Source organism: Natator depressus, chromosome 4, assembly GCF_965152275.1.
Source record: "Natator depressus isolate rNatDep1 chromosome 4, rNatDep2.hap1, whole genome shotgun sequence".
Taxonomy (NCBI): Eukaryota; Metazoa; Chordata; order Testudines; family Cheloniidae; genus Natator; species Natator depressus.
This window is the reverse complement of record NC_134237.1, coordinates 137,963,834-137,976,014: the sequence shown is the minus strand read 5'-3', so window position 1 is coordinate 137,976,014 and position 12,181 is coordinate 137,963,834. Positions and strand designations below refer to the sequence as shown.

The window sequence follows — 12,181 nt, the reverse complement described above, 5'->3', positions numbered from 1 at the left end:
GAGCTGGGTTGGGTCCTTGGGACGTGGCATGACTCCCATGTGTAAAGTTAAGCACATGGGTGGAGCTGGTTGTGGAGCCCTCTCCCAGCCCCTCCCAAAAAAACCCAAAACTTTTTTTGGACAAAATTAAAGTACTAGACATTTTGGCCGACAACCAAAATATTTAAATTTAGAAATGCTGCCAGGGTGCCTCATGGAAGCTGTAGTTTCTGTGTCTCATGCTTCCAATCTCCTCTATAGACCCGGCTCCCTGGTCGGACTGCATGTCCCATAATGCACAGTCTCCCCTCTTGGAGAAGGGTGGCAGTGCATCATGGGAGTCCTTGGTCATGGGGGATGTAGTCTGGCTGGGGAGCCCAGCCCATAGAAGAGAAGGGGGACATGAGACAATTGAACTACAAGTCTCATGAGGCACCAAGGCACTCTTCCTTAACTGAAGTATTTCTCTTTAGGGGTGTTCCCTTTTTTTGGGTGAAAAATCCAAATTTCCTCCAGCAAACAAACATTGTTCAGAAAAATTTTGTTTGTTGAAAAGCCATATTTCTGATGAAAAACAGTTTCAACAGCTGGACAATTTTTGACCAGCTATACGCACAAGTAGCTGTTTGCAGCGTCGAGGCTTATGGGCTGGGTGTGGCAGGGAGCTACCAGTCTACAAGTATTAGAAGAGTGTGGGGTGGCCACTCATGCATTCCCAGAATACTCGTCATTCTTGTACCAATGGGCCTGCCCCCGCCGGCGTGATCTCACATGCATGGCGTTTGCGAGGTCACACCAGTGGGGGCGCAGTGGCACGCTTTCAAAATAGCATCCCCCATTGGATATTGGACAAAACCATGTCTGGTTTAGTTTCAGCACTGGGCTGGGAACAACTAACCACCCAAAAAGAGGACTGTCTGGTTTATAACCGAACAAATGACCTGCCTAGGAGAGTGTGTACCCCAAGGAAGGAGAGGAATTGTTAAGGCTAGTACAAGAGGGATGAATGAAATCCTCAATCCCACAGTGACGAGTATATCATAACAACCCCTGTTGAATTTAAAACAGAGAAATCATCGCCTGACTGCCAGGAATGGTGCGATCCCTTGGGCTATGAAAAACCCTCCATGGGGAAGCAGCGGGAGCCCTGTTCCTTGAGGATAGGTCTACACTGGAATTAATAACCCACAGCTGGTCTGTGCCAATTGACTTAGGCTCTCGGGGCTTGGGCTAAGGGGCTGTTGCATTGTTGTGTGTGTGGGTCAGGCTCAGGATGCATCCCAGACTCTAGGCCCGTGCTAGCGGGGAGGGTCCCAGAGCCCAGGCTGCAGCCCAAGCCCAAACATCTTCACCTCAATTGGCCAGCCCCATGAGCCCAAGTCAGCTGACATGCAGATATCTAATTGCATTCAGGGCATACCCTGAGTCATTTAAAACCTCAGAGTGCTTGGAGAGTGACAATCCCACATTGGCCTCAAGGGACAGTCTAGGTCAGTGGTTTCAACCTGTGGTCTGCGGACCCCTAGGGGGCGGGTCTGCAGACAATGTCTAAGGGCTCCATGAAAGGTCATTGTTACCATAGTGATCTGAAAGACTTTCTTTAGGGCTCTGGGAGTAAGGCAATACAGAGGCATCCATGGTATTCTGCAGATGGTGTGCGTCTTGTACTTTATGGGTGAAATTTATCCTTTTACTCAGAGGGGTTTTCCTCCTTAGGTCTACGAGACAGAGCTGGAGAATATGGAGGAATTTGAGAGGCTCTCTGACTTCTGCCACACCTTCAAGCTCTACCGCGGCAGAACACAGGACGTTAACGAAGATCCCTCCGTGGTGGGGGAATTCAAGGTCCGACGGCCACTCTTTATACCCAGAGTCACTTGACCTAGCAATAGTCAATTGGAAACTAGCAGCGAATCCCTCTAGCGCCTGCCCGTGAATATTTCTTTGTTATAAAGCAGGGAAGGATCTGTTGGACCCCGGGCCTGACAGAAGTTGGGAACGTTGCAGAGGGCAGAGCAGACAAGAGTTGGTGCTTAACATGCTGGATGCGATGCGTGTGTCTACGCTGCAAACACAGGGTGTGATTTCAGCTCATGTAGACCTACCCCAGCTAGCTCTAATTTAGCTAGTGTAGGTCGCAGAGCAGTGAAGCCGTGGAAGCTCGTTCAGCAAGGGCTAACCCCATGAATAATTACCCAGGGTTCCAGGTGGCTTTGTACAGTGGCTTCACTGCACCCGTGTCTGAGCTCGCTGGTTCAAAGCTAGGTGGGCTATGATTGTTCGAGTTGCAATGACACCCTGTGATTACAATAGAGCGAGGCTTGGCAGAATTTGATTTTTATTTTTTTTAATAATTTTGGCAGCTAATGTCAATGCTTATTTTGTTTGTCCCCCCTGCCCCCCCCCCCCGCCCTATTTTTATTTACTGAAATGTTCACAGTTGCGTGAAGTTATGGGTTGGAAGCATTTATTTTCATTTTTATCAGTTTAAAGTTTCACAGTTGCAGGGAAGTATGGAGGGCCAGACGATGAGGGTGTCAGATAATCATTTAATGACAAGAGACAAGGAGATGACAAAAGTTAAAGCTTTATAATAGTTAAAACACAATCTGTCGACATTGTATGTCATAGAATCATAGGGTTAGAAGGGACCGCGAGGGTCAGCTAGTCTAACCCCCTGCCAAGACGCAGGGTTGCTTGTGTCGAAACCATCCAAGACAGATGGCACTGTCGTGTGCAGTGTAGTTGTAGCTGTGTCGGCCCCCGAATATTAGAGAGACAAGGAGGGTGAGGAAATATCTTTTATTGGACCAACTTCTGGTGGTGAGAGACAAGCTTTGGAACCACACAGAGCTCTTCTTGAGGCCTGGGAAAAGTACTCCCAGCCTCGCAGATAAAGGCAAGGTGGAACAGATTGTTTAGCATAAGTAGTTAGCACATATTGTAAGGGACCATTCGAAGTAGAATGGCCCGTTAGCACCTCTGCAGTCAGAGGTCAAAAAGAGGAGTGTTAGTGGGTTACAGGTTGTTGTAATAAGCCAGAAATCCAGTGTCTCTGTTCAGTCCGTGGGTTTTTGTGTCTAGCAGAGTAATGAATCATTGGTGTTGATCACTGTAGCAGGGGAGATATGGCTGCAGGTTTTGTATCTTGTTCTAGCAAGGCTTGGTGCTGCTTTGAGTTGGCATGTCCTGGTCTGTGGGGAGCTTGCTTCTGAGGATGAGCTTGCAGAGGTTGGGGGGTTGTTTTAAGGCCAGAAGTGGGGGTTCAGGAAAGATTTCTTTTAGGATGGAGTACCCACCCAGTATGGGTTGTAGTTGTTTGATGAAACCCTATATAGGTTCCAGGGTGGGGTGGTACCTGACAACCAACTCAGAGCGGCACCAGACCCTGCCAGAACAACAGAGTAAAACCTGCAGACATATCGTCACTGCTACAACGATCAGCACCCCCACAACACACCTTTCAAGATCCCTTCATCCTACACATGTCCATCCCAACATGTTCCATACCTCATCCAGTGCACTAAATGCCCCAATAGTCACCATGTGGGTGAAACCAGACAGTCACTGTGCTCTCAAATGAACTCACACAGAAAAATGATAAAAGACAAAAGCAACCCATCACCTGTGGGCGAACACTTTTCACGAAGCGATCGCTCTGCATCTGACCTCTCAGTCCTCATCCTCAGAGGAAACCTGCACAACACTTTCAAAAGACGGCTACAAAACACTAAGCCTTGGTCTCCACTGTGGAATTACTCTGAGACAGCTATGTCGCTGAGCTCAGGTGGGTGAATAATCCATACTTCTGAGCAACGTCGTTATACAGACCTAAGCGCTGGTGTAGACGTCTCCCACTGACACAGCTACCGCCTCTGGCGGAGGTGGAGTTGTGAAGCTGATGGGAGAGCTCTCTCCTGTCCTCACTAGAAGCACGACAGCAGCACAGCTGCACTGGTGTAGTGGCACATGATGCACATTTCTCGCGTAGACCTGCCCTTAAAATCACAGACGGAAGAGAGACGCTGGATTTCTGGTTTATTACAACAATCCGTAACCCACTAACCCCCTCTTTTTGTCCTGTGACAACAGGAGCGTTAATGGACCACTTCACCTTGAATGATCCCTTACAATATGTGCTAACTATTTATGCTAAACAATCTGTTCCACCTTGCCTTTTGCTGTGACGCTGGGTGTACCTTTCCCAGACCTGAAGAAGTGCTCCTTAGGTCTGTCTACACAGCAAAGAAAAATCTGCAGCTAGCCCATGCCCGCTGACTTGGGCTCACGGGTCTCGGGCTGTGGGACTGTTTCACTGCTATGTAGACCTTCCGGCTTGGGCTGGAACCTGAGCTCTGGGACCCTCGCACTTCGCAAGGTCCTCCATCCAGAGCCCAGACACCTACACAGCAATGAAACAGCCCCAAAGCCCGAGTCCCGTGAGCTCGAGTTGGCTGGCATGGGCCAACTGCAGGATGCTAGTTGTTGTGTAGACACACCTGGTGTGTCTCAAAAGCCTGTCTCACCAACGGACGTTGGTTCAATAAAAACCTGACCCACCTTGTCTCTCTGACATCATTTGTCAAAATTGTAGCAGCATTTTTCTTACTTGGCCTGTCTGTAAATTTAGATTATTATCAATGGAAATATTTTTTGTTGGTTTCTGTGTGTCCGGTGAAATCGATGTTTATCGGCATTTACCGATAAAAATCAAACACTTCCATGGCTAAGTGTGAACAAACCCCAGGTCACCTCTAGAGCCCATGTTATGGATAAGATGTTAAAGTCTTGATGCAATGGCCTATTTATTTGTATTACAATAGCACCTAGAAGCCCTGGTCTGCTCCACCCCATTGTGCTAGGAGCTGTACAAACAGAGAACAAACAGACAATCCCTGTCCCAAAGTTCTTACAATCTAAGTAAGAAGAAGTTGCACTTAACACCACTGTAGTGTGGCTGGCAGAGGGCAGCTGCTGTGTTTCACTTAGAGGGGGCAGCATTTCAGTGGTGGGCAAGTGATTCTCCATAGTGTGTGTGGGAGAGAGAACGTGCATTGTACGCTGTCACCAGAGCACTTTGGGATCCTGCCGAATGAAAGGTTTTGTAGAAGCAGACTGGATTGGTGCTTATTAGGATGAAAGATTTATTATTAGCACCCCCATGGAGAACTGGTCATAACAGTGTACAAACAAACGCAATCAGAGCAAGGTCTGACTGCCTTATCCCCTGGCGATGGCCACATTCTGAACCGATACAGGCTTAGACATAATCCGTGTGGAAAATCACATCTGGAGTCAGCACTGCCTGTGGCTGACTGGGTCAAAACAATGGCGCATCTTTCTTCCCTGGGGTGGGGACAGCATGTGTGTGAGAGAGCTGCCAGGCTGTCTATGCAAGTGCTCGGAGCCAGTCCCTTCAGGGCACTCGCTCCACTGGTCTCTCTTTGAATGGCTCTGTAGCAAATGATGCTTTGTGCATGTAAAGCACCTTTTCATCTGAGGATCTCGGCTCCTTAAAAATATTAAGAGCTCAGTTCTCATTTGCACTAATGGTCCTTTGCACCGTTCTGGCAGCGTAAGGGGACAAATGACAGCAGCGTAAATGAGAATCAAGGTCTAAGTAATTCAGCCTCAGATGTTCCTTGCATAGTAATTAAGAGCATATAGGATATGTCTACACTGCAATTAGACACCTGCGACTGGCCCGTGCAGGCTTGCAGGGCTCTGGGCTAAGGGGCTGTTTAACTGTGGTATAGACGTTCAGGCCTGGGCTGGCATCTGGGCTCTAGGACTCTGCTAAGGGGGAAGGCCCCTCTTGCGTGCCCGAGTCAGCTGGCATGGGCCAGCCATGGGTGTCTAACTGCAGCGTAGACTTACCCTTTGGCATCACTTTACCAATCTACTACTGACTCGCGGCCCCCTCTGGGTTGAAACACCGCGGCTGTTTAACAGCTTTAGGACAGGAAGTGAAGGATCGCGCCTGCATTCAGTGTGGCACTCTGTCCCCCTCTGGTGGTGTGCGGGACACAGAAAGAAGTTGCGGAGCTTGCTGTCTCTTTAGCTCAGGCAGCAGAAGGGTACACGTAAGGATTCTGAGGTTCCATCCTTCCTGCTGACGTCCTGCCTGGGGATGTGGTGGTACACAAGCAGCATTGCACTGATTTGCCCTGAGTTCAGTCACACAGTTGCCAGCTGTTAGCATTTGTAGTGTAACACGCCCATATGGGCACACATGTGGATGCTCAATGTCTTTTCAGGGCTCGTTCAAAATGTACCCCCTCCCGGATGACCCAAGTGTGCCGGTCCCACCACGCCAGTTCCATCAGCTCCCAGCCAAAGGACCCCAGGAGTGTCTCATCAGGGTCTACATCATCCGTGCCTTTGACTTGCAACCCAAGGACTCCAATGGAAAGGTATCCTTCAGGGGAGCATCTGGGAGATGTGGCAATGAGGCTGAGGACGGAAATCGCGGAGTGGAATTCCATGGCCTGTGTCAGGGTGGCAGAAACACCCTAAAAAATGGGGGAGGGGGCACAGGTGCCTGAACCATCCCTTCTCCCTGGGGCCTCGCCCTTGTACCACCCATTCCCCCTGAGGCCCTGCCCTTGTTCCGCCCCTTTCCCCGAGGCCACGCCCTCACACTGCCTCTTCCTCCGAGACCCCGCTCTTGTGACGCCTCTTCCCCCCAAGACCCCAACCCTGCTTGCTTCTCTCTGCCCCCTCCCCCTGTCACTCACTTTTCTGGCCTTGGCATCTAGGAAGAAACTAACACCAACTTGCTCTTCAAAGTGCCTTTTCCATGGTTCTGAAGCCCCAGGGCCTAAGCTCTCCTGTATTGTTGTTGGGCTTTTCAATAGGGCGGGATGCAATATCCAAATTCATTTCTGGCCAAAATTTCAAAGGAAGCAAAAATTACCTTCAAAAAAATTTTTTTTGCAGAGATCTTCAGAAACACACTTTTTATTTTTTTTTGGACAAAAATTTAAAATGAAAAGAAAATTGTTTTTGGTTCAAACGAAAAATTTCCATTTTGTTTCTGCTTTTAAAAATGACAAAAAACATTTTCTGAAACTCCCTCCCCCCTCGCCCTGGAAATAGTTAAAAAATGGAGAGAAGGAAAGGGAGGAAAAACCAAAAATGAAAATCGATTTTTTTTTTTTCAGTTTTCAAAAACTGAAACGAAACGAAAACTTTCCTTTCCATAGAGGAACTTTCCTTCAAAGAATTTCAGTGAAATCAGAAGTGTTTTGGGTGGGAAAGCCATTTTCTGTCAAAAAAAGAAATCATTAAAGGTTCAACCATCTCCCCTTCCCAGCATGCTCTGATTCTTCCTGCCTGATGCAGCCAGGAGAAAACTGGCCGCTTCTTACTCAGTGCCTGTGCTCCTTGTGTGTCTTTGAGTTACGTCTTCTGACTTAGCTAACCGAGGGCTTCTCCATCCTTTCCTTGTAAAAAACTTGTGGGACAGTGAAAACGCCCTGAGGATCTCAGCATGGGTTCTTCCCCTCCACACTGGAGTCCCTGGCTATTATCTCCCTGGGAGAAGGCCATTTGCTGATCTGAAACAAAGTAAGGGGATGTGTCCCTTTAAGAGTGGGGTCATGCATAGTGTAACCCACAAACCTTCTGGGTGTGGTGCTCTGTCCCATCTAGTGGCACCAAGACGACTTAGAGCTTCATGAGTCTGCTACAGCGTTAGCTAAAGGTCACGTGGCTTTTAGCTCATGCAGTAGAGGTTCACGCATTTAGCTCCAGAGATCCCAGGTTCAATCCTGCCCACTGACGACCAAGGTCTGTCGGTGTTACATAAGCAATGACTTTGATTTTTCCCCAGGGGTGCTCCACCCCTGCTCCGCCTTGAGGCCCCGCCTCACTTTGCCCCCTTCCCAGAGGCCACACCCTTGCTCCGTCTCTTCCTGCCCCTGCTCCAACCCTCCCTTGAGGACCTCGCCACTCACTGCTCTCCGCCCTCCCCCAAGTGCCTCCCCCAGCCGCCAAACAGCTGATTGGCGACCCTGCCAATCAGTGGTGGCTGGTGGGGGCTGATCACCCACTATTTTTTCCCCATGGGTGCTTGAGCCCCAGAGCACCCATGGAGTCGGCGCCTGTGGGGTAATGAGATCTTCAAGGCAACTCTGTTAAGCCCCTTCCATGCTGCCCCCTCGGTTGCTCATCCCCACTGCCTGTCCGTGCGCATGCAAGGCCTGGCACAGGGGTCGCAGCTGGATCAGCCAGCGCTAGCACCTTTGGGAATTTGTTCTGAACAGCAAAGGGCCAGATTCCGCCCCCCCTTGCTGATGTGGGGTGTTACTCAAGGGTCTGTTCATGGAATAAGGGGTTGATCCATATGACTAAGGGTGGCAGAATCTGCTCCTTAGTGATTAGTATTGTTGTTGAAGATGAGTCTATAGCAGCCCCACCTCCTCTGTTGTTTCTTTCCTCCTGTCTCTGTAGTGTGACCCCTATGTGAAGATTTTGGTGGGAAAGAAATCCATAAATGACCAGGACAATTACATCCCATGCACGCTGGAGCCTGTCTTCGGAAAGTACGTTTCTCTTTCGCTTCAGTTCCAGATGGGGATGGTGGGACTTGCCTCCCAAGGCAGAATCACAAGCAGACCAGAAAGAGCAGGAAAGGGAGAGGAAGGCAAAGGCTGGTGTCAGAGAGCACAGATGGTCTTGTGACTAAGGCAGTGCTTTGGGACTTGCAAGGTTTTAGTTCAGTTCCTGACTCTGTGTGATCCTGGGCGAGTCATTTACTCTCTGTTCTTTGTCTGTGAAATAGCGGTAATAATGCTACATAAGAACGGCCGTCCTGAGTCAGGCCAGTGGTCCATCTAGCCCAGCATCCTGGCTTCCGACAGTGGCCGGTGCCAGCTGCTTCAAAGGGAATGAACAGACCAGGGTGGTTACTGAGTGATCCATCCCCTGTCATCTAGTCCCAGCATCTGGCAGTCAGAGGTTTAGGGAGCATAGTTTTGCATCTCTGATCATCTTGGCTAACAGCCATTGATAAACCCATCCTCCATGAACTTATCTCATTCGTTTTTGAACCTGGTTATACTTTTGGCCTTTAAAACATCCCCTGGCAACCAATTCCACAGGTTGGCTGTGCGTTGTGTGAAGAAGTACTGCCTTATGTTTGTTTTAAGCCCGCTGCCTGTTAATTTCATCAGGTCACCCTGGTTTGTGTGTTATGCGAAGGGGTAAATAACACTTCCTTGCTCACTTTCTCCACACCTTTCATGATGTTATAGACCTCCGTCAGTTATCTGCATTGTGTCTTTAGCGCTATAAGGCCTTCAGCTCATGGGCCATCCTTTTACTATGTGTTTGAATGGCCCATAACACAATGCTGATCTGCTCTCAGTTAGGGCATTAGATGCTACCATGATACATGTAATAATATGAACTCGGCTGTCCACAGCAAGCTCCTCAAGCCGAGGGTAGGGTCTCTTTTGCCAGGCTTGGCTTCCAGCCAAAGACCAGTCTAGACAGAGTTCTGCACCTACCACCCCGTCGCGAAGACGAGACGGAAAACCCAGGTCCCGGCTGCTCATGCCTATTAAAGCTCCCATTTCACAAGAATAACCCTGGGATCCTGGCTGTTTTCCAGCTTGGCCAATTACGATTTGCTGACCTGAATTCCTCCTGCTGCTTTAATGGGAGGCACAATCACTCACTTCCCCTCCTAAAAGCTGCTGCAGAGTGGTGGGAGCGCTGTTAAAAGGGCATCGCATTCCACCGTGGAGGCAGCCACGTTTCAGCTGCAGGTGAAGTGACTCCCAGACACAATGGGCCAGATCCTGGCCTTCGGTGTAAACCAGGACTGACTCCACATGGAAGTCAGTGAAGATCAGTGAGGTAAGGCCAGCGTGAGTGAGATGAGAACAAGGCCCATCCTAATGCATGTGCATGTGTGTATATGATGTAAAGGGAGAGTGAGGACCATCTCCATTGACTTCAGCAGAGCTCTATCAGTTTACATCAGCTGAGGATTTGGCCCCAGTGACTCCAATGGAGCTACACCGATTTACACCAGCTGGGGAGCTGAGCCAGAGAGTTTAGGAAATTCTTTGGGATGCTTCTGGAAGAAAGACACCCTCCCACCCCACATTTTAAAGTAAGGTATTATAAGAACATAAGAACGGCCATACTGGGTCAGACCAATGGTCCATCTAGCCCAGTCTCCTGTCTTCCGACAGTGGCCAATGCCAGGTGCCCCAGGGGGAATGAACAGAACAGGGAATCATCAAGTGATCCGTCCCCTGTCGCCCATTCCCAGCTTCTGGCAAACAAAGGCTAGGGACACCGTTCCTGCCCGTCCTGGCTAATAGCCATAGATGAACCTATTTTTAACCCGGTTATAGTCTTGGCCTTCACAACATCCTCTAGGAAGGAGTTCCACAGGTTGACTGTGCATTGTGTGAAGAAATACTTCCTTTTGCTTGTTTTAAACCTGCTAATTTAACTTGGTGACCCCTAGTTTTTGTGTTTAAAGAAGGAAGTGTTATTTACTCCTTCTCATACTTTCTCCACGCCAGTCACGACTTTATAGCCCTCTAGCATCTCCCCCCTTAGTCATCTCTTTTCCAAGCTGAACAGTCCAACTCTTATTAATCTCTCCTCATACAGCAGCCGTTCCATACCCCTAATAATTTTTGTTGCCCTTTTCTGAACCTTTTCCAATTCCAGTATATCTTTTTTGAGATGGGGTGACCACATCTGCACTCAGTATTCAAGGTGTGGGCATATCAGGGATTTATATAGAGGCAACATGAGATTTTCTGTTTTATTATCTGTCCCTTTCTTAATGATTCCCAACATTCTGTTCGCTTATTATTCTGGGGCCACTATTCACGAGTGATCCCCAGCTCTCCTCTAGTTGCTTTCCATCTGTAGATCGCAAAGCGAGTCAGGACCATTCCCATTTTGTGGATTGGGAAAGTGAGGCACAGGGAGGGAAAGCAGTCTTGCTCAAAGTCACACAGAATGTCAGCAGCTGACCTGGGCATAGAACCAGGGTCTCCCATGGCCCAGTCCAGTAGCTCACTGCTCTGATCAGCCACGGTGAGGCAGTGGTGAGACAGGCAGGCCGATAAGCCTGCGTTGTTCTGTCATGTGATAGAGGGTGGAAGACGTGAGGTCTGTTTCCACTGGCTTGTCTGTCCTACGAGGTGATCAACAACAGACCCCGGGGAAAGCCACTCGCCCCCAGTTCTTCTCTCTGTCGTGGGTGGTTGTGCCTCATGGCTGGAGCAGGAGTCGCTAATCAGGAATTGGAGCCCAGGGTCAGAACCGGAGTCAGAGGCCAGGTGCCAGAGCCAGGGTCACAGGTGAGGAGTCGGAGCTGAGGAACAGGACCGGGTTACCTGTATGAAGGCTGGGAACAAGCAGGCACAGGAGCTATCGCAACGCTGGGCAAGTGCTTTGAGCAGCCACTGAACTGCTGCTGCTGGGCTTAAGAGCCGGTCTGCTGCCTCTTCTCACCAGTCGGGAGGTGCACCCGTCAGGCAGCCGACGCCAGGCCAGCTGCCCAAAGACTGGCTTGGCTGCAGGCCCTGATCCCTGACACTCTCTTGCTTTTCCCCTTTCCACAGGATGTTTGAGCTGACCTGCACTCTGCCTTTGGAGAAGGACCTGAAGGTCACTCTCTACGACTATGACCTCTTGTCGAAGGATGAGAAGATTGGCGAGACCGTCATAGACCTGGAGAACCGGTTCCTGTCAAAATTCGGTGCCCGGTGCGGCCTGCCCCAGACCTACTGCATGTAGGTACTTCTGATAGCTCAGGTGGCACTGAACTGGCCTGTCGGGGAGACGTGGCTGGGTCAAGGAGGGAAGATACCCAGCACCATCCTGGGCACCTACATCTGTTGTGGTATCAGCACACTGACATGCCCAGGAGAGGCGCTCCCAGGGGAGCTTTGTGTCAGAACATCACCGTCACGCCATGCGATGCCTCCTGGGCCCTGCGTGGCTGGTCCCAAAACCCCAAGGGCTTGCCACGAGCACGTGGGAGTCACCCTGCCAAAACCAGGGTCATCCTGCAGATATTGGGATGGGGGAAGTCCCTACAGCTTGAAATGTCTCAGCCAATGGGGCTCCCCCCATCTCCCCTGGGAGACGGTCAGGTCCAGCCTGAGGTTTCCTCTGCCTATTCTGTGGGAGATTCACCCGCAGGCAGGGTGAAATGTGCTGT

General features: G+C 49.9%; 1 protein-coding gene across 1 annotated transcript in view; it reads left to right on the top strand.

Annotated features, from left to right (window-relative positions):
* DYSF (dysferlin) overlaps positions 1–12,181 on the top strand; it is a 303,950-nt gene that overhangs the window by 240,410 nt on the left and 51,359 nt on the right. The window contains exons 44-47 of the mRNA XM_074951962.1: positions 1,696–1,824; positions 6,237–6,392; positions 8,434–8,525; positions 11,580–11,750. Of these exons, the coding sequence (XP_074808063.1) occupies positions 1,696–1,824; positions 6,237–6,392; positions 8,434–8,525; positions 11,580–11,750 (548 nt within the window). The remainder of the gene's footprint in view (positions 1–1,695; positions 1,825–6,236; positions 6,393–8,433; positions 8,526–11,579; positions 11,751–12,181) is intronic.